The sequence below is a fragment of the Mya arenaria genome, chromosome 6 (assembly GCF_026914265.1).
Source record: "Mya arenaria isolate MELC-2E11 chromosome 6, ASM2691426v1".
NCBI classification, from domain to species: domain Eukaryota; kingdom Metazoa; phylum Mollusca; class Bivalvia; order Myida; family Myidae; genus Mya; species Mya arenaria.
In genome coordinates, this window is record NC_069127.1 from 81,508,196 (window position 1) to 81,531,261 (window position 23,066).

The following is a 23,066-nucleotide window of genomic DNA, read 5'->3' on the forward strand; positions in this document are numbered from 1 at the left end:
GTTCGAAACGATAACATTTATATATGAATCTAAAAGCGCATGCAATGAAACAATAGCCATAACTTGTATTGTGATTGCTTTACTCACCTTATTTTATAGATTTGATGTTGTTTTCTACTTGAACATTTACTGTTGGTGTAACTGTCATCTCAGATAAAATATGTCTTTGCCCTTTAAAAAAGACAACGAAATCACATCGCTGTCAGATGTCGTAACAATAATAAATTTCTTTACTGATATATGCATTATTACGCTTATTTGCTTCCGTCTTAAATAATTACTCAGTCTTTTAAGTTTGTGAAATAGATAACCTAGAAACACTAACAGCAGCAATTGCAACGCATTTGCTGATTTTTTAGATGCACGAACATATTTTAATCGGTGTTCACATGTAGTGGTTGGATTTATACAAAAGTGAAATTTTGAAGACAGGTCATGGCGGACCTGTCGGAAACCAACGTGACACTGTCGTATAGCGGTGACGTTAGGGTTCGCATGCTTGGTCCCAACTTCACCCGAACTTATATAGGTACAAGCGATGGAGTCGACGACACCCAGTTACTTCTTTTGCACAATTTGGGACCCCGTCGAGATGCCCCAGCAACGGCGGCCGTACTCACCGTCATATATGTCATCATTTTCTTCACCGGCATCGTTGGCAATGTGAGTACGTGTATCGTGATGTTACGAAACCCTTACCTGAGGACATCAACAAATATTTACCTGTTGAATCTGGCCGTTTCGGATGTTTTAACAATAGTAGTAGGTAAGTTGCAGTACTTACAGTTCAAAATTTAAAGCCATCAACAATTAAAGTTTATAAATTGAATGTGTTAATTTTACATTATATTTTAATTAGTTATTAAGCATTGCTAACTTAAGTATTATTATCATAAGTTTACAATTTTTTATATCTGAACATACATTAGGTAACATAACGCCATTTTGGCTGCATCAGAACATTTTCATTCAGCAAATGTGCAAACTGTACAGTGAGGTTATAAGCAGGCGTCACGTAGTGCATAATCAACAGGTACTATGATATTTGATTGAGATACTTGTCAACAACGCAAGTACGACATAAATTGAACTACACTTCTCAAACTTATTTTTCTGCTATTATTGGCTAGTTGTGTTCATCACCTGGAAACTATACTTCTCACGATATACCTTGAAACTGTACTTCTCCAACCCATTTCTCACGATATACCTTGAAACTATACGTCTCCGAGGCAGTTCTCACGATATACCTTGAAACTATACTTCTCCGACGCAGTTCTCACGATATACCTTAAAACTATACTTCTCCGACGCAGTTCTCACGATATACCTTGAAACTGTACGTCCTTCTCCTATGCAGTTTTCACGATATACATTGAAACTATACTTCTCCGAGGCAGTTCTCACGAAATACCTTGAAACTATAATTTTCGTTGCAGTTTTCAAGATATACCTTGAAACTATACTTCTCCGACGCAGTTCTCACCATATACCTTGAAACTATACTTCCTTCTCCTACGCAGTTCTCAAGATATACCTTAAAACTATACGTCTCCGAGGCAGTTCTTACGATATACCTTGAAACTATATTCTCAGACCCAATTCTCGCGAAATACCTTGAAAACTATACTTCTCCAACGCAGTTCCCGCAATATACCTTGAAACTATACCTTTTGGACCCATTTCTCACAATTTTGCTTGAAACTGTACTTTTCCGACGCATTTCTCACGATATACCTTGAAGCTGTACTCTTCAGACTCTTTTCTCGCGCAATACCTTGAAACTGTACGCTTCAGACCCATTTTCTCACGATATACCTTGAAACTGTACTTTTCGGACCATTTTCACACGATATACCTTGAAACTGTACTCTTCGGACCATTTTCTCACGATATACATTGAAACTGTACTCTTCGGACCATTTTCTCACGATATACCTTGAAACTGTACTCTTCGGACCAATTTCTCACGATATACCTTTAAACTGTACTCTTCGGACCCATTTGTTTCACGATATACCTTGAAACTGTACTCTTCGGACCATTTTCTCACGATATACCTTGAAACTGTACATTTCGGACCCTTTTCTCTCGATTTATATTTAAACTGTTATTCACAGACCCTATTCTCACAATTGACCTTGAAACTGTACTTTTCAGACCCATTTCTCACGATTAACCTTGAAATTGTTATTCTCAGACCATTTTCGCACACCATGCCTTGAAACTCTCCTCCTCAAATCCTTTTTACACGGCATAGCTTACAACTTTTCTTCGCGGACCATTTCCTCACTGCTGTTATTGGTTATAACTTTCTCATCGTTTATTGAGTTGCACTCATTTTGTAGGTTTGAAACATTGCAAATGAGATGCATTCGTATTAAAAATTAAATTATGGTTTGCAATTAAATATAAATTTCTATCAAATCATGTATCAAAAAGAAACCTTTTAATTGTTCAACTGTTTTCTTGCGTTCAATGTTAGACACATATGCTTATCCATTTGATTTACACCTTTCTTATAAGATATTTGCAGTTTACTGAAATATCATTTGTGATTTCTTTCACGGACACGAATGATACATTTTCATATATGGTTACTCTATCTATATTTCTCGAACCCTGTCTTATCTTGAAATTCTTACCAAAGATTAATACAATATTTATGCGAAAAACTGCAGAAACAAGCTAAGTAGCAAATTTTTTAAACATAAACCCGGTTTAAAGACACTGGGTAAACGCCAAAGACATAGAAACTAAAAATAAAAATTCACAAACAAGAAACATGGAAGAACAGCACAAAACTTCACAAACAGCACAGTGCATACATACTATATATATATAAAAAATAGGTGTTTATCAAGAATTGTTAAGTACCGCCTTTGAACGGTCAGTAAATTTATTGGGGGGTTAAACCAGTGTAAGTGCACAAACCCACAAATCCCAACAATCCTAAAAAAAAACGAAAAAAAAAACGCAAATGGTAAATCTTATCATGCAATAATCTAAGTATGCATTAACTTGAGGAAACAAATAATAATAAAATTATAGGTAAACCTTAAGTACTTCTATGATTAGAGATCAACTCTATCTTCAGACGGAGGAATATTTGAACCAAATTATCTTTCCTTAACAACGTTGATGGCTGTATCAAGTTAGCAAAACAACGAAATTGAACATTGGGCATTCAAAAATGAATGTCGTTCTGTGAAATGTGATGCCAGCATGACCTTTTTTTATATATTGTTGAAAGTCCGACGTCTTGCCAACACGACTTTCATTTTTTGAGTATTTTGAATGAGCAATGTACGACGTACACTGAATATATAAGCAATGCACAATGTATTGGCAGCACAACGTTCATTTTCTGAATGTCCAATATGTAATGTCGCATCAGCACGATATTCATTTTTGAATGTTTAAATGCACTCTTACTCCCAAATAAGTTATACCTAAAGTAATGCATTTTATTTTAATTACAAAAAAAGGATGAAAAGATATCGAAAACAATGGTTTTTATGAAAGATTCCGTGTTGAATTTGAATGAAAGGTGCAGAAAACACGTGAAATGATAGTTGATCCCTGTAATTATTTTAGCATTCACCAATCATTTAATATGTGTGCGTATTCAGCTATCAAGTACACTGTTACAATCTTGGAATGAGTGATTTATATATTGCATAAACGCATTATTTAATAAGTAGTTGAAAATTAATCACTGATAATTTGTTTGTTATAAATGTGTATGTAATGATTTTAAATACGAGTGTCACTTTAATTGTCCAATTTCGTATGCTAATTAAATATATAATTATCATTTTTAACGTGAAAGCCCTCTTGACGTTTATATGCTGTTGTTAATTATATTTGTTATTTGTTATTTGGTTACATGATTAAAAAAACATGAACGTATATAAATCGTTAATCGATTCATATTTCATTGACGAATTTGCCCTGGATGTGAAACAATGGATTGGTGTTTGAAGTTGTGATCTGATTTAGAATAAAAACACATACGTACCATTGTCACTCAATATTAATACAGAAATCAAAACGTTTGACTATACATTAACAAAATACGCATGTAAATCGATAAAGACTTTCTAAACATATAAACTTGGATATTGGAAATGTTCAATGCATAAATACACATATGAACCTTTGGCATTATCCAGATCGATGTCAATCAATGGAGTATACATAACGTAATATTAGCATTTATTTGGAAATTCTACGTCGATAAAGAATAAAATACACAAACACACCGTTGGCATTCACTAGGAAGTTGTAAAGTAACATGTATGAAACAAACGTTCATCTTTTAATCTCAATATGTTGTTATTTAAAATCACAGTTGAACACGTCGTGAAATTTGTATTTAAAATCTTAATTAATCACGTGTTTTGTTTTTAAATAGCCAGTTTCCATATCATGCTTTGAACTCAATGAAGATCATTCGAAATAAAATGGACTTGTGTATATTGAGAGCTATGTTGGGTAATGTTGGGTAATAAAAAATAATAAAATTGATTGACAATAGAATTGTACAAAATGATGATATATGTCATATTTCTTTCGCTTAGAGTTTCAAATATCAGACAATGTGTTGAAATGATTTTATTATTTTATACTGTCTCCAGAAATATGCGACTTTGTCATTGACAAATTAACCACACGAGTGTTTGTTTTGCAAGTTTGCATTATAATGCATTTTATTTGAAAAATAAAAGCCTTGTTGCAAATAAAGTTGACATTTGACAATAAATCATCAGCCATAAGTTTTTTTTTTATTATGGTTTTACTTGTTCGTATGTTCGACAAACATGTAGGACAAAATATTATATACATTTGGCTGCCTTCATGGGAGCTTTATCATAAATAGTTTACGACTTTATGCGACATATGGTCTATATGTGTTACAACTTGTGGGAAATGTGAGGGATAATATTTGTTTAATGAATCTGTTAGCATTTGTTTATATTGGAAGATGACCCTTCGGAATAATTTATGAGATGTTTAAGGAGCAAGTGTTTGCATTGATTAGGTATAAACTTGTAAGTGATTTTCTTCTGGAGAAACGTAAAGTTTTAGCTCCATTTGAGTACATTGGTTTGATGCGTAATACATGAAGTTATGAAGCTAATTTGAGTAATTGCCATATCCCTTACGGCTGTTTAAATTTTGATAGCAATGTATGACAATGTTTCTAACAGTATTTTCATGTTTAATTAAATCCATCCTATCTCTTATTATTAAGACTCAAACGTTTCATTCAATTTCTCAACATTCTGAATGAAATTCCTGCACGCACACACCTGGGCCCACAATATAACCATAATTGTATAATCCAAAAACACTTAAAACCAAATGCTAAAATATTGGCTTACTGGTGAAACCTTGCATCATTATACTATTGAGATGATAAATGTGTTTTTTTCAGTCTTTCATTTAAGATAACAGCCATTATCGTAGACATGACAACACACCAGCAACAGACAAACACAATTATTAAGTGTCTTGTTGCGGTAAACAGAACAATATCATTTAACACAATTTAGCTTTTTTGACCTGTCTCTCAGCATCTGATCGAGACTTTAACTTATCTTCTTTCTTTTCCTCAGATTTAAACGCAGGCCCATCAAATGAGCCTTTCAATGAACACACATTTTTAACTTCATTGCGAAAAAGTTATACCTTTCAATGTTTTTTGCCTATGTAATTCTCCAAGCATAATAATTTTCTCGTATTTATCCCTCATATGGTCGATAGCCGTGTTCAATATGTTCCAACAGATTGTTAAGGTATATAGACAACACATATATTATAGAGAATAACTCCGATTTTTTTGCGTATTTTCAAACATAACGACTCTGGTAGTATATTTATCTTATCGGTGAATCATTTTGGGACATAACTGTACAGATGAATATACGGCAATACCACTGGAATGAGGTGTAACTTCTTTTCGAAATATGTGTCTTTAGCCTTCAGACACGTCATCGTCGCTTCTGTCGTTTGTTAATTGTGTTGCGGTAAACAATAGACTATTGTAATCAGAAATGTGCCTAAGTATATTGTACTTTATTGCGAATACTTCTTATGTTCTCGTGGGCAATTGATAAAATCCGTTAGTACTGTTTTCGAGATCATGATTGCTTTCCAAATTACCATACAATAACATGAGTAGTTGTTTATAATTGATACATATAAATTGTGCAGAAATTTAATTTGTATACAAGTAGTAGCCACGCTCAGTACGAATTCATGAGTTGTTGACAACACCTTCTTTGCTACACCTCTAATATTAGGAAGTCATTTATTTGAAAATAGAACATGTAAGAAATGTTCGATAATATTGGTCAGAAGTGTTGAACATTCACGTAGTTCTTTCTTTAAACAAGTCACCTATAAGGAAGTCCAATGACAACCTGCAAAGCCATTTCATCATTTCCCATATTGGTATAAGGCTTATGAATACACTTGAGTTGTAAGCGATAGCCATAGGATCGCAAAACGAGTTCAGCTGTGGTATTCAATATGGAACTTTATCTTTATCCCAATCATAAGATCATACTTCACCGACTCCAATCACTGTAAAGGTCAGTTATTTTTATCGGGCAATTCGATTTGTTACATTGTTATTACATACCAGAAAAAAAAACATTATTGAATACAAACCATGTCTGAGATAAAATATTAATTAAAGACGATGTACATGGTTGATAAAATAATAAAAATAAAACAAATTCGTCATCACATGAAAAAAACTTCAAAGACGGTGTTTGTGATTAAGTATTATCGAAATTTAGAATAAAGAATACAGGGCGTCGTGCATTCTATCTTTGAAGAATAATACTATTTGACAAATGACGTAATTAAACATATTTCAGGTTCTATCAAAATAGGACTAAAGATTAGAACGGAGTATATAAAAAATACTGATCGAGTGACGATGCATTGGACTCCTCTTGGTTTAAAGATAATTGTCGAGTTAATGTATGTGACCTTAAACATTTTATAATGCAATGACTTCGTTATGCATTTTTATAAGGTAAAGCCACTTGTGTACAATGTACATTACGATAAATAGCCAAAGAGTTGGTAGTCATTTATAACCTTGCTTCAACTTAAAACAGGAATGTAAAATGGTTAATAGACATCGGGAACAATGGCCCAGTTGTTGGTACAATCGCTAAATTTTGACGATTCGCTATTTTAACGGTCGCTACATATCTGACCTACCGTTACCTGACGAGTCGCTAAATTTTCAGTTGTTGGTATCAATTTAGCGATCATCGTTACATAACGAAATCATTAAAATATAAAGCGAACTCGCTAAATTGACATAACTTCCGGTTACTGTTGGCTTGTGGTTTTACTGGTTACTTCCTGTTCATCAAAGTTGATTTCTGCTGATGTGTGCCTGAAAATTGAGAGTAAGAAGAAGGTAAAAAGTGTAAATTTTACATCTGGTGAGATTGATTTGTTGTTGATTCTGTATGAAGAAAATAAAGACAAGCTGCGGTCGAGTAAAACCAGCCTGGAGGTTAAAGGAATGATATGGGACGGGATTGCAGAGCAGCTGTCTGTGTTAGGAGTTTGTAGAAGAACGGGAATTAATGTAAAAAACCAATGGGACAACCTACAAATGCATGGGAAAATGGAGGAAAGCACACAAGAAAGGGTAATGAAGGAGGAGAAGGACTGCCTGTGAAGGAAAAGAAAGAAGAAGCTCTGCATCAGAGGGTGGTGGACTTGTGCGCAGATGACCTGTCATTCTGTGGGATAACTGGTGGATACCAAACAAAGATCTGCTTGGGTAAGCCAAGTAATGAATGATGAACTTTATATCTTGAGTTAAGCAGTTATAAGTAGTTTCATATAGTACAAATGAAGAGAATTGAGATAGATCGTCTGCAAGCATTGCTTAAAAACTGGAATTCTGAACTTTGTTATTGTTACTATAAATAGATTTTAGATGTACCGGTTATTCAAGTTTGTTTCGGTCATTTTCATAATATATAATAGTTAGAAATGCTAAACATGTTTACATCACTTACCCTATTTCAAAACACTCGCCATGTATATCACATTCCAACATGAATCAATTGAAACAATCAAAAGTGCGCGTTATTCAATTTCAAATGCGCCATTTTATCTAGGGGAGATAACTACAATGTCAGGTCGTTTCAACCCATAGACGTTGCAAACCCCGATACACCAGCCCTTGTGTGATAAATAATTTAAATTCTCTGTCTTTTTAACATTTTTACACTATTAACGTGAACTATTCAGCCCCATTACAATTGAATCATTCAACCCATTCCTTCTTGACACCTTCGAAATTAATATCAGGTCAGGAAATGAAACAATTAAAGGAAAAAAGTATGCATATATAATATTAAGCAACTATGGCAAGAGATTGCTTCATATATTGGCAAACTTGACTTATATTCCCGTCGGCACCAATCATAACAGTTCCGTGTTTGTAACAAGAACACCTGTACACAAGAATGAAAATCAGCTCTCTATATGCTTCAGCTCTCCATATGCTTATCAAATATTGTTCTCCAACTGTGCCCATGATTATGTTATAATACACTTTTATTAATTCAAAACGGATTGTCATTGAAATCAAGGGTCATCAAGGATTTCACAGTAGAAGGGGCGGGGGGGGTCACTTAGATGTAACTGAATTGCGCCCCTTGTTGAGAACTGCATTAAAAAAAATTAAAGTGTTGGTAAATGGATTTAGGCCGGGGTACTCCTCCAAGATAATTTTACAATATCTTCATTGAAAATAAAGGTATATTTAGATCATTTTAAGGGGCTTGGCCTGGGCGCCGGGTTGACCCTTACCACCACCACCACCATGGATCCGTTAGTGGAAATGGCTTCACTGCAATGGAGGGGTTCAATGCATTCACTATAAGGAAATAATGTCTTGGTTGAAATACTTAATTATCCATGGGTGGAAACGTCTATGGGTCGAATATCCTTGATAATGCTGTAGTAGTCAAAACGTCTCTCGAAATAAACGGTGTAACATTATTGCATTTTTCAGGACCAGCCCCGACGAAGAGTGAACTGCTGAATGTTAATATCGTCCGCTCTGGGTCATCTGATGAGGTTGATTATGTTAAATCAAAGGTAACAAATTAAAAGACTTGTTTTGATAAAACTGTGGCTTTCCCTCTGATGGGTAGCAAGATCATACCACCCCACATACACTCTACCTCCCCCAAAAATAGTAAAACATGAACATGTCGGTAATGGATTAAATTTATTTAAAGAAAGTTCTTGAATTAAAACAGTCAGCTTATATGGGTATATACACCTTAAGATACTTGCTATGTTTTTCTTTAACCTTTCAGCTGCTATCACAATAGGCTCGCATACATTGATACAAACTGTTATTAAACTTAAGTATTACCATTTCAATTCAATCTTGCCATGTTCCACCTTCTACGAGGTATGAAAAGGATAATGCACGTGTATTTATAACAGTAACCATTTAAAAATGAATATTAATGAACACTTCAACAATTCCAGGTACTGATTGAAAGAAACGAGATGCCAAGCACCCCTTTTATGGTTCCTGGCTGTAGCAGTGCCAGTACTTGCATGAACATAGTAAGCATTAAGGTAACATTTTTGTACAATATGAATGCAAGCCAGTGAGGGTTTTAATTAAATAAGTGTTGTAAAGTTAAACTAAGCCATTCGGTTGATGACGTCAAAAGCCGAGGTTTTATGTTGTAATTGATTATTTATTGTCATATTTATTTATTTACCTTAAGCAACTCGATGCAGAAAAACATCTATATTTCAGGACAGTGAACAAGTAAACAAGAAGCAATGCAGCTCTAGCCAATCTTCCAAGAAGCGAAAATGAGTTTTAATCGTATAGTTGCTATATGTATGCGATCACATTTAAAATACTACTTATGTTATTGATAGTTAACGTTGGATAGATTATATTTTCGATCTATTGTTTAATATTCACCGCACTGCCGAAAGAAGAGTGTTGTTAATATTTAAAAGAAATCCCTGAACACATGGTAAATATATACTTGCTATTTATCTGACCAAGGGGTTAGAGAGGATAACTTGTTTGCCGGGAAATGTTGACGGACAACTACGAAGATCATTCACCCAATAAATATTAGCTTACGCTGAACACATTGTGCTCAGGTGACATGAAAGTGATAAAACAATTTGGTATAAAGATATGTTTTTTGCAGGTCTATTTCTGAAGAGCTTCAAGATGCACAACTTAACTATTTCAAAGAACAAACTGAAAAGGTGAAACTGTAAAAGCTACTCATGATAGAAGAGATTGCAACATCAAAAGCAAAGCGACGCTTTTTTGAGAGGGTAACCAAAGACTTGGAACAAAAAGAAGCCAGTAGCTTCCTGCAAATACTCAGTGATGAGAGAGGTAAGTGTTTTAACTCTTAATAATGTCTCATATTTCCAACATTTAAAAGTATTGTTGCACAATGGACTCTCTGGTGTGAAAGCCAGTCTCTCGTCCGATGAACTGTTGTCCAACATTTCCATCCAGCCCAAATCCATCTCCTTCTACCTCAGGTTCCCCAAGAATAATCGCGATGTTGTGCAGAACAGCGCATGCCATGATAATCTTTGATGCCTTTTCAGGGATTAGTCGTACCTGAGAATACAAACATACATCAACATTGCGTGTTACAATTTCATGTGGTTCCAGCACTCAAAATATAAATGTGTAAGCAGTTTCTTAAAAACTTCTAATAAAAACTGTTTTGGGTGTCACTAGATTCACACAGTCGGTTTGGAGCTCACTGTATTTTAAAACACAACGCATATAGTAAGTAACGATAAGGAGCTGTCAAAGTGACGTATAAGGGACTCCAACATCTGTTATATTGAGAATTTCAGAATTATTAGCCACATGAGATATCATTGTTGTCGCCATGGTCGCTGTCGTAGCTGTCGTCGATGTCTTCATCATTCTCAACACCACCACCACCATCATCATCATAATCATCATCATCATCATCAGTTTAATTGTTATACTTACACATCATCTTGGTTATGCCATTACTGCTAATAAACCTTAATATAGAGGTATATTAATTATAAACGATTTCAGTTATTTGTCTTTTGTTCATCCAATTATAAAAAATGGAAACAACAAACCTCGCCATGTAGTATGCCGAAGCGCCTTTTCCATCTCCCGAATGTGGATTCCACAATGACACGAGTTCGGCAGTGTGCTCTGTTATAGGCAGCTTTTCTATCTGTGTCTGCTGTCCTGAATGGCGTCAAAAGATATCTGGCACATGCATACCTGCAAAATTATTCAGAGGTGTCAAATACGTCTTTTACAAACTCTACAAAACAGAGTATTTTCCCTGATGGGCATTTACGCAACCGGACATATATATATGATCCAGGGGCGTAGAAAGGCCTAAAGAAACTTGGAGGTCCGATGGTTTTAGGTGAGTTTAGGGATAAGACCCCCCCCCCACACACACACAAATAAAACATTTCTTTCTAAATAAGAATCAAAATGGTGCAATTTCGGAGCATTCCATGAGAAAAAGGCACAATTACATCCATGTTATATCCACACTTTTATATATGCAATGAATTCAGGCATTGCAGTGCGTCTACAAACGTTGATCCAATGAAGGTCTGCTTCCATATAAAACTTTACTTTGTTTGCCTATAGGGTTTCGGTGGTACACTGTAAAAAATTAACCTTTGTCTTGTATATGCACTTCCTAAATGCAAACGAATAAGTATGTTCTTTGAACCGACGTAAATTGAATACACACCCACTATCTCCGAGAAGGATACCATCTTCAAGGCCGCGATGCTGTGTCTCTAGGTGTGCCCCCAAGGCAGATGACTTAAATACAAAGCTGTCATAAGCAGACCCTTGCCAGGTGGCATTGATGGTCATAAACTTCCCTGCAATAAATCAGTAGGTTTCATTTGAATACACATTTGTATCAGTTCTGTAAGTGCTCATCAAACCTGATGTACTGTATGCATCATTATAAAGAACTTATATCGATTACAAAATTCAAATGGAACAATAGGTTTTAATCGAGTTGGCAATTGATTCGCAATTAAGCACCAAATATGCATAGAAGTTACCAGTAAGCTATTATACACCGTTACCCATGTCGCCGTTTTGTCTTAATAACCATGGTTCGTAACCTTGACCTTCGTTTAAGAAACAAAATATATTTTCGGATAACAAAATGCATTGGTGAGTGCTTTTCCACACATTTATCGGGTGTAAAAAGTTCTAACTGATGAAATTCAACTTTGGAACATGTGTTAAATTTGACATACCAGCATTGGTAAGCATTACTGCATAATTAATCTTTACATTTTGAGTACAGGAAATCATGAGTTTATCTGAGAAATCAAATGTCACATTTTGAATAAAACTTAAAAGATATCAGTTTTACAAAAGTAACAACTATTGTGATATTTTTTAAAAACTAACAGTACCTGTTTCATCACAAACTGCCATCACATTGATTGATGGAAACCCCTTACGGTTGATAAATCCCCTCTCCTGCTCTTTACTGGGTTTCATCACTCTTACATGGGTTCCATCAATGAGTCCGATGACACAAGGAAATCCAGCCACATCCCTGAACGCCGCTTTCGTCCTATCCTGCTCAGCTTGGTCAGGCCATCGAATGAACATTTCTGACTTGCTGGCGATGAGGTCAGCCACGCAATGTATGACACGGCACACAGTTGCCTTGTCCCGTCCAAAAGTATCACCTACAACTTGCATAAATGCACCGGAGGCAAGGTATCGCAGTGTTATACACACTTGCTCCTCAACGGACATACTGCAATTCCTGGAGGTTGTTCTGCAAATGTCTTCGCCCAATAATTCACATAAAAATCTAATCCCATCCATGCCAAAGCGGTACCTTTCTCTGAGTTCATCTTCTGTGAAACTGAGATGTAAGTTGTGCGCCCTGAAATCTTTTTCTTTTCGTACTCTGTTTAATGCAGCAACAACGGCAGCCATTTTGTTATTCGCTATGTGTGTTTAGCGAAGCCCTTATGCTCCGCTATATTTTTTCGTTAAACATGCCATAATATAGCGATATCGTTATCGCTATATGTACCAACAACCCTTAAATAATTTAGCGAGTGCCTTAGCGAAATATTTAGCGAAACGCGTCAAAATAGCGATAATCGTCATCGCTATGTGTTTAGCGATTGTACCAACAACTGGGGCAATGGTGTACAAAGTAATTTAGATACTGATAAGTGTAAACACTATTCTAGTTAAAATAGAGAACGATGGCGTATATTAGAAACAATGTTTACTAAAACAAACGAAGAAGGAGGTCATAAAGAATTACCCGCAATTGCAAAATGGTTGTGAAAAGATGAACAACACTAAGTTTATCATAGGTGATGCATATCCTTTAGTCAAATACTCCGGTGAAAGTTAATTTTACAGAGTGATCTATTCAAGTGTTTTCACATTTGGACTTTAAAATAATTATCAGAGAGAAACATTGGAATGAATAGTGATAAACAGAGGGAAGTGTTTACTATGAAAACAATGTTTAATTGGACCAAACATAACTACGTACGCAATCAAGAATCCCCCTAAGCAATGTTCATCAATAGTTCAGTTCTCATACGCCGGGAGATGTTTCCCTCCCTGAAGGCACTAAATGTCAATCATATCTCTGATGATCCTACTCATCAGCTGGTTTGGCCTCTGACACTTGACCTTGCAACCTTCTGTCTCTCAAGTTGTCTAGCTCCAAATGCAAGCTTTCATCTCATCGATGTTAGGTTTTCGGTAACAAAACTGCCATAGCCCATGGTTTTTCAAACATAATACAGTTTATCTTTGGCTTTTGAGTGCGAGAACTTCATAATACTAGTCATATAACTCATATTTCTCGGTCGTCCCATTTCATGGATCCTGTCAATACCATTCCTGGTCATCTTTAAACCCTTTATGTTAGCACGGTCAGGTATTTCCTTTTTCAGATCCTCCCAAGGAACATCCTCTGAAATTTTGAACACGTGCAGGCACATTTTTATGCCATAGTGGATAAGATCATCCATTTATCTTTTATATAAGCGGGTCGTTTTTAAGCTGCGCTTTTCCGTCCTTTATGACTCTACATTGACTAAGAGGATATCAATCTCCATGTTAACATTTGTATAATGTATTTCATTGTTCATCTGATGTTTTATTTTATTTAAGAGGGTTTTTATCATAAGCTAAACAATCATATGTGCCAACATATGAGCTAATTTATTGGCTAGTCCTCTGAGGAAGATATATCGGTGTTGGTAGTTTATTTGGGGGAAGGGAAAGGTGAGTGGGGTATTCAAAAAAATAAATCCGTAGCCTCGAAACACAGACTTTACACTATCACTTATAAAGGTTTAAAGGATACTGAAACATAGCCTTTTAACAAATTGCTTTTGGGCAGGTGTCGATTTATTTCCTTTCTTTTTAACGGCATTTGATAAGTTTTACACACGGCCAATCTGGTTTCAATTAATATTTTGTTTGCTTTAAACGTGAATAAATTTCATGTTTGTGGGAACAACGAGTTTGTAAAAAGCATTTAGTAGTACATTTCGTCTCACCAGACCGTTGTATGATCGAAAAAACTTAATATTTTACTCTCTGACAAAAATGGCCCACATTGCTGGATACAACCGTAACCCGAAACGTGACTCTATGCTCCGTTGTGTACCATTGGCGATTTGGCTAAAACAATCATATAGTAATTAATTATGAACGAAGCAGTTTCATTTGACGCCCAGGGAACCAATGCGGAAATATGCACAGACACTCATACTTACGTTTTCTGGTAGAAAAGTATATCGGTGAAAGCTCCATTTAAACTCGGTCCGACGAATCACTTAACATTTTAAAACAGTCATTGGAACCACCGCATGCAATTGTAGCATATGATTTCACTTGAAGAATAGCTGTTTTTCCTCATGCATGCTCATTTAAACCAGATTTTGCCCATCCATTTTACCACAGTAGGTATGAACTGTAGTGGAATAAAGTACTGTAGTTGTCGACAATGGATAATTCGGTGTTGAAAAAGTCTCTAAAAGACATGCCATTACCCAATTTAATAGTCATTGTAATTACAGTTGCTTCGTCTCTAAAACGAGGACATTAACGAAATTACCAAATTCTTAACACTTGTGTATTGACAAAAAAGGAAAGGAACGAAAACAAGTCTTAATTATTGAAATGTAATTCTGAATTTAATCGAGTTTTCTTAAATAACTGAAAAACACAGCGACCTTATTCTATAAGCATAGACTGATCACATCATTAATGACAGCAGTAACTGTTTATTCAGTCGTGAAGTAAACATTCAATGAACTCGGTGACACGCTTTACCGGGGTTAACAATATCGTCCAAAGTGTGTTGTGCTGCCGAATAGCGCATTCATTCAACTGCATGCAAAGGTCTTCATTTAATTCTTTAAGTTTACGTTACATACAGTATAAATAATTATACCTCGACTTCATCATATTGGGTGTCAACAATTCGTTTAATTCGTGATGCATCAAGCAAACGGTCGCACCCGTCTGATCGAAAGCTGAAAGAATAATTTCCGTATCATTCATGCCAATTCTACACAGCCTGGTTAGCAAGATCACTGTCAGAATCCGGCTCTCAAGTTTCTAAAAATATTCGAAATAAAAGCAAGAACATCCCAAGGCACACACTTGTTACAATAAGAGTGGTTAAAAATCATAGTTCCAGATGTGAAGATATTGGCAAAGCTTCCTATGTTTACACCAGGCAAGGTTACACTTTCTAGATGGTTTTCGTCTTTCCATGTTTCATGAACTTTAACCATTACAATGTCTGACATGATGACCATGCGGTATGAGAAATTAAGACGGTTTGTGTATATTTTAGGGATTTGTTCGATTCACAAGACAAGTGTAATTATTTAAAGCAATGCATCATACTTGTATTTCTTTGAATAACAGAATATTTCTGTCAACCTAAATAAGCAAGAACAGAAGACGAAATAAGCCAAATATTGTCCAAAATACAATTCAAGTCATTTAACTTCGTACGGATAATTAATTTTGTTTACCCCCCCCCCCCCGTTTTTTTGTACGTGTGTGTTTATTTGGCTTTCTTATGCCCTTAGGTTTATGTTAAAATTAACGTGAACGAATTAAACTTTCAATGGAATAGATACATCGGAATACATCCAATGAACATACCTACCCTTTTTAGAAACGTTCGAGGAAGCTCGTTTTATCTATCTCCGCAACTCAAACTACGCCGTGCGGCTACCCCTACACTGTGACTGCTACAGTATGTGACCGATTGAATGCTGTGGTGGCCATATAAATACTATAATTCGTAGTTATTTTGAACCCCATGGCCGCCGCGATAAACGTGCCTGATGTATTCAATTTAGTTATATTTAATATTCGTCTAGCTGGCATATTATGTGATATGCTCAAATGAAAGGAAGAGTATCTCTTTTTACTCGTCTTATCACCATGGGAGAAACTATTTCATAATTAGTTTCACCACGTATCGTGTGTTGGAGATTAGAGCTTTGATTATTCGTGCGTTCAGTGTTTTTCTAACGATCTGTTGTCATCGTGACAAGTTATTTCTGAAAGTACGATCAATAGTGAGGCTGCAGCTTAATTGTTTAAACAATATACAGTTCATCTCTTATTTACAATTATAATGACAAGTTTCCCCGCAAGAATAATTCATGTTGAGTGTTTTAAAGCTGCACTCTGACAGATTAAACGTTTTGACAAAAAAAACAAATTGTCTTGGAACGAATCATGCGATAATGCGTGGAAACCATATTTAAGTAAAGAAATTGATGTTTTATGTATTTTCCTAAACCGTTAGTAACGCTTTTAGACATAAAATGTTAATTTTTGAACGAAATTATGAAATTCTGCGATCCGATATTTTGTCAGCAGTATTATATCACTAGTTTGCAGATATTTGCGTAAATTATGTTTTAAATTCGTGTTTTTGCTTTGGTGTGTTATAATTGTTTTAAAGAAATAAACGTTTGTGAATGATCAAATGCAAGTGTTTAATCCAAACGGAAATTCTCACTGCTATAATGATATGAAATAATATATATACTCTTTTTTTCTTTTTCACCAACAGTTATCACCTTCATTCTTGTCTCTCCCCAATTCCGTTCACGGTTTCCCCTTAAATTGTCAATCAATATTTAGAATTACGGAGTTGCCTGTTTTAACATTTTGAAAAACAAACGCTATTTTCCTCAAATAATGAACTCTGAATTATATCAATACTGCAATGATTGAATGGACACGAGATTGAAATAAATAGTGGGAGTCGTGAGTCCATTATCTTATTTGCTTCGAAGTTATTGTTAATGTAGCTTGCTACAATTCTTTTGCATTTATTCGAAACAGTCTTGCATGATAATCATAAAAAAATATTACGATAGTGGCTAGATTTATTCCACAATTTGCTCTTGCGATTAATTATCGTCTGCAATAAAGTTTGTTGCTGTTGATGTTGTTTTAGTTGTTGTCGTTTTTGTTGTTGTGTAATATTGTTGTAGTTGCTATTGTTGTTCTAGCTGTTATTGTTGTAGTTGTAGCTGTTATTGTTGTTGTTTCTGTTGTTGTTGTTGTCGTTGTTAATTGGAATAGATGGAAGAACAAAATCAGATAACTTGTTTATCTAAAAATGTTTTTAATTAAAATTATGATTCATTCCTTACATTATTTTTAATTCCATATTCTAAATGAGTAACACGCGAGATGGGTGTACGCAGGCATCACTGATGGTTTGATTAGACAGGTTCTATGTTGTTCTAAAGCGTGACTAGCTCGTTTTCATCTTCAGCTTGCTGTGACCTTGATTTGAGATCAGACTATGGCTCTCTGTAAATATGGTTATCATACAGACAATAAAAACTAAATTCCCAATAAAGGGGGTTTGTTCCTTTTCTATATTCAACCAAGTAGATTGGTGTGTTGCACGCTATACTATGAAGTTAACAGGAGAAACTTCAGAAAAAAATACTGAATATTTTCAGTATGCTTACATTTCATGAATTTCGGTTTCTGAAACGTCATTTCACTTTCCGTTATTTGTTGTTTTAACTATTGTTTTGCTTGCTCTTATATTTGACAAACATGTAGGGGCAGAAATATTTTAGTATATCTTGTTATCTTGTTTCTTCAGAAACATTATCAGAAATATTTTACAAAGTGAAACACGCTTCCTTGAAATATTTTAGTTAAATGCGTAATACATTAAGTTATAAACTCATTTTAACAGTTGTCATATTGCTAACGACTGTATGAAATCTGCCAGCAAATTATGACAATGTATTTTCTATAATAACCATGTTCAAATAAATCCATCCTTTTTATTTTACAAAATAACATATTAGTTTCACAACATCCTAAATCATGCGAAATCCTTGCACGCACACACCTGGGCACACCATTGTTGTTTAATCCAGATATATATTAACAACCTGTATTGCAGACACGATAACATACCACAAAGAGAAAACATACAGAAACAGTGTTTTTGTTATGAAAAAGCATCTGACCGACTTTTTAAATTGGCTTCTGCCTTTCCCCGAGTTTTTACCGCATGCACATCTACTAGACCTTCCAATGAGCAAGCATTTGCTACAATATTGTACGAAATAAACTGCTATGCTTTCAATGCCTTTGTAATACATATTATATTTCATAGCAAAACACCCATATCAATACGATTCGAAAAAAACACCATACAGATGCGTTCATTCGATAACTACAAATATTGAACCAATATTCTTAGTACCTTGTTATTCATGGTAAGATAGGGCGGGGATAATACTGATCATATAGGACTGGAGTAATGCCGGTAAAATAGGACGGAGATAATGTTGACAAGATAGGACGGGTTAATGCTAGTAAGATTGGGCTGGAATGATGCTGGTAAAATGGGACGGGGACAATGCTGACAAGATAGGACTGGGATAATGCTGGTAAGATAGGGCTGGAAAAAATGTAGGAAATACAGACGGGTATAATGCTGATAAAATAGAGCCGGAATGATGCCGGTAAGATAGGACGGGAATAATGTTGGTAAGTTAGGGCAGGGATAATGCTGGTAATATAGGGCTTGAATATTGCTGGTTAAATGGGACGGGAATAATACTGGTAAAATGGGACGGGAATAAAGCTCGCAAAATAGGAAGGGGATAATAATAAAGCTGGAAAAATAGGACGCAAATAATGCTGGTATGATCGGTCGGGAATGCTGCTGACAAAATAGAACAAGAATAAAGCTGGCAAAATATGACGGGAATAATGCTTGTAAGATAGTACAGGAATAATACTGGGTAATTGGGACAGTAATGATACTGGTAAGATATTGCTGGGATAATGCTGTAAAGATAGGACGTTTATAATGGTGGTAAAAAAGGACGGACAAAGTGCTGATAAGATGGGACGAGAATAATGCTTTTAAGATGGGACGGGATAATGCTGGTAAGATAGGACGAGGATAATGCTGGTAAGATGGGACGGGAGTAATGCTGGTAAGATAGGACTAAGATGATGCTGGACAGATAGGACGGTAATAATGTTGGTAGCATAGGACGGGGATAATGCTGGTTAAATGGGATTGGAATACTGCTGGTAATATAAGACCGCGATAATTTTGGTAATATAGGACGGTGATACTGCTGACATAATAGGACGGGAATAATGCTGGTAAGATAAAACGGGAATAATGCTGGTAAGATAAGACGGGAATAATGCTGGTAAGGTGGGACAGAGACAATGCTGGTAAGATAGGACGGGGATGACGCTATGCCAAGTATTCCAGCTACTAATCTCGTTGTCAATGGAATTAATTGTAATGCTACTTCGGCTCGTTGATTATTGAGATATTGCATACATCGATGACGTTTTTGTCTTAATCCTTGGATATTTAAAGAGAAAATGTGTTAAATATATAAGTTTCAATGTGTCATAATATTGTAGTATTCAGTTCTTATTTGAGATACCCTTCAATACCTATCAGATGGAATAAAAATATAATGAAAGCTCGTAGTCCATATGTCTGCTTACACGACATCGAAACGACAGTTCAGACATAAAAGCGTTTATAGTATAATGACGGCAAGACTCATATTGTTTGTTAGTAATGCATGTAACAATACCAAACATGATTATTATTATACAAACAATTGAGGCCAGACTTTACACTATACTAAATAAAAATGTTATGCATGATATCCTTTCCGTTACTGATAAAGGACAATATTTATTTTTAAAATATTATAACAAGGAACCGTTCCTGCGACGAACAATGACCGTTATGTTTACAGATTATAGAAATATGATTATATTAATTCATTATTTCAGAAGCCGTGCAATATTTCCTTACACATATGACGCTGCAATGTTTTTAAACTCAATACAGTGCAATGTTTCTAATATTACACTCGTTTCAAATTGTAACCCTAGGCGGCCTGAATTCGTTTTCATGACCTGAATGTTTCTGCCACTAAATGGAATCTCTAAGGCCATCAATGCCACTTTATTGTCTAGCTTATCAAGATTATATCACCAGAACCAATTCAGTCTCTGCAACCCAGTTAATATAATATGTGTCTGATCCAATATATTAACAACATCAAAAAAGGTTCTTCATGTTTTAACCATTGCACTGGGGCGGGTTTACGCTACCCAAAGGGATCCCTCGCCTTCATCGCAAGAGAGGGACGCCATTCTTATTTGTATTTACTTGGTCTGTTGTATTTTCGACATTTGTATTGTTATAAAGAGCTTATTTTGTCAAGATTTATGTTCCTGATCTAGAAAGTTGATGTTCCTAATCTTTTGCACACACAATTGTGTCACAAATACGATAAATTATTTTGTAAACATCCATCGTCTCGGATATTCGGATCATCTGAATGATATCGCAAATCCAATATCTCAACGTGCATATAGTAGTTCACACATAATTATATATCAAACAATAAATCTTTATTACAATATAGCAGGGTTATCGAACAGTTTGCTGACAAGGAACATTTATAATACTTCATACTAAAAGACACTTTCGGCAAAAATCACTGGTAACAAAAACTCTAGGTTTATTATTATTCTTTAGATACCGATAATTGCTTGTCTGGCGTTACATTATTTCCGTTTCACATGAAATTGTTTTTAATCGTAAATATCTTTTCTCTGAATCGTCCTTTTATGGAGACCGATTATGTTCTCAGATATCCCGTTTATATATAGATGAAGTTTTTTTAAGAAATTGCTCGGAATTGTTCTTGATTCATTCTTGCATTGGGGGAAAGGCAATCACAAGTGATAAGGTTAATTTTGCTGCCAAAAGAGCTGAACAAAGAACTATATTTAAAGCTTTAGAAGTTCAACACATAAACTGGTTGAAATAGATGAAAATGTAAATTTAAAAACAGTTGCGAATATTTAACATATGTTTTTGTATAAGCCAGAGAGTGTGTCACGCCCTTGGAGGGACTGATCGCAGCACCTTCGAGCTACCCTGGAACCGTGTTTTTTTAGTAATACAACCCAAAGCGGGTGGTATACACCAAGCTTCAAACTGGCACGAGTCCGATAGCGGACAAGTACCAGGAGGGAAATTTCTTCGAAGAATGAGTTCAAGATTAATTGAAACAGCATAAAGGCCAACATGTTGATCCGCAGATTTGGCCTGGGGAATATAAATGGCTACATAATTCTACGAGATATAGTTATCTAACATATCAATTTCGATGGTCTTCAAGTCAACGCAATTTCTTGAAGTTTCGAACTCCGCATTATTTGAAGGAAAAAACTTATATGTGTTCACAAGAGTGTAAATAATTTTAGTTAAACTATAATATAAAACTGTTTCCATGCCTTATGATTTCCTCACCGAAAATGATAAAAAAAAACTATCCGTGCGTCTGATAAGTCCATTAAAGGTATGTACATGTTCATCAAGACTTCAATCGAGTTATTGTGATCTTAAATTAAAGTAATAGGTGGATAACTCGGTGATGAGTCTTCGAAAGACATGCCAACTTCCAAGCAGTAGCTATTATTATAGCAGTATATTTATTCCTTAAACGACATACACATTAACGCTCTTACTGCCGTCTAAGAACCAATGTATTGGCAATTTCTTTAAAGGAACAAAAGTAAGCCTTAAACATTCAAATAAGATTTTGAGATATATATTCTTCTAGAGAAAACCGACTGAAAACTGTAACTGTTTATTCAGCCATGAGGTTCTGTGACACGCAAATGCTATTCGAATGTTCATGAAACCTCTGAGACTACATTGACAAACCTTTAAGCCATTAAATCACAGTTAACGATAGCATCAAAAGGTCGCTCAGCAACCGAACAGCGCCAACAGATACTTTCAGTTACAGTTTTCATTTATTTCATTAGTTTACGAGACTTACAAAATAAAATCATTTGCCGCGACATCATGATATTAGATGGCAACAATGAACTGCCGTAGAAATTCGTCTAATTCGTGATATATTAAGAGCAAACGATTGTTCTCGTCAGACCGATATATGAAAAAAAGATTCCGAAATTAAATCTCCTCATCATTCATGTAAAGTCAACCCAGCCTTCTTAGCAAGATCACTGTCAGAATCACCGCACTCATTGTTTTAATATGTTCGTAAAATAAGTCAGAACAACCCAGGCGCACAATTGTTACAATAAACATTATTTAGAATCATAGTTCAACATGTGAAATTATTGGCCTAGCTTCCGATGTTAATACCAGTCAAGGTTACAATTTTAAAATGGCTTTTATTTGTGTTGTTTAATGAATATTAACTTAATACATGATCACACAGCGGTATGAGAAGTGAAAGGAGATTGAAAACGTGGGATGGGGGGTTGCATAGTTGTTTTGAATAAAAGAATCGGTCTGTCAACCTGAATGAGCTAGTGTAGGAGAAAAAATGTGCCAAATATGTCCAAAGAGGTTAAGGAATAGTGGGCT

General features: G+C 35.2%; 1 protein-coding gene across 1 annotated transcript in view; it reads left to right on the plus strand.

The window, feature by feature from the left end:
- The first annotated feature begins 324 nt into the window (after positions 1 to 324).
- LOC128236720 (pyrokinin-1 receptor-like) overlaps positions 325 to 23,066 on the plus strand; it is a 67,178-nt gene continuing 44,436 nt past the window's right edge. Inside the window, exon 1 of the mRNA XM_052951787.1 lies at positions 325 to 766. Coding sequence (XP_052807747.1) covers positions 436 to 766 — 331 coding nt within the window. The 5' untranslated portion in view covers positions 325 to 435. The remainder of the gene's footprint in view (positions 767 to 23,066) is intronic.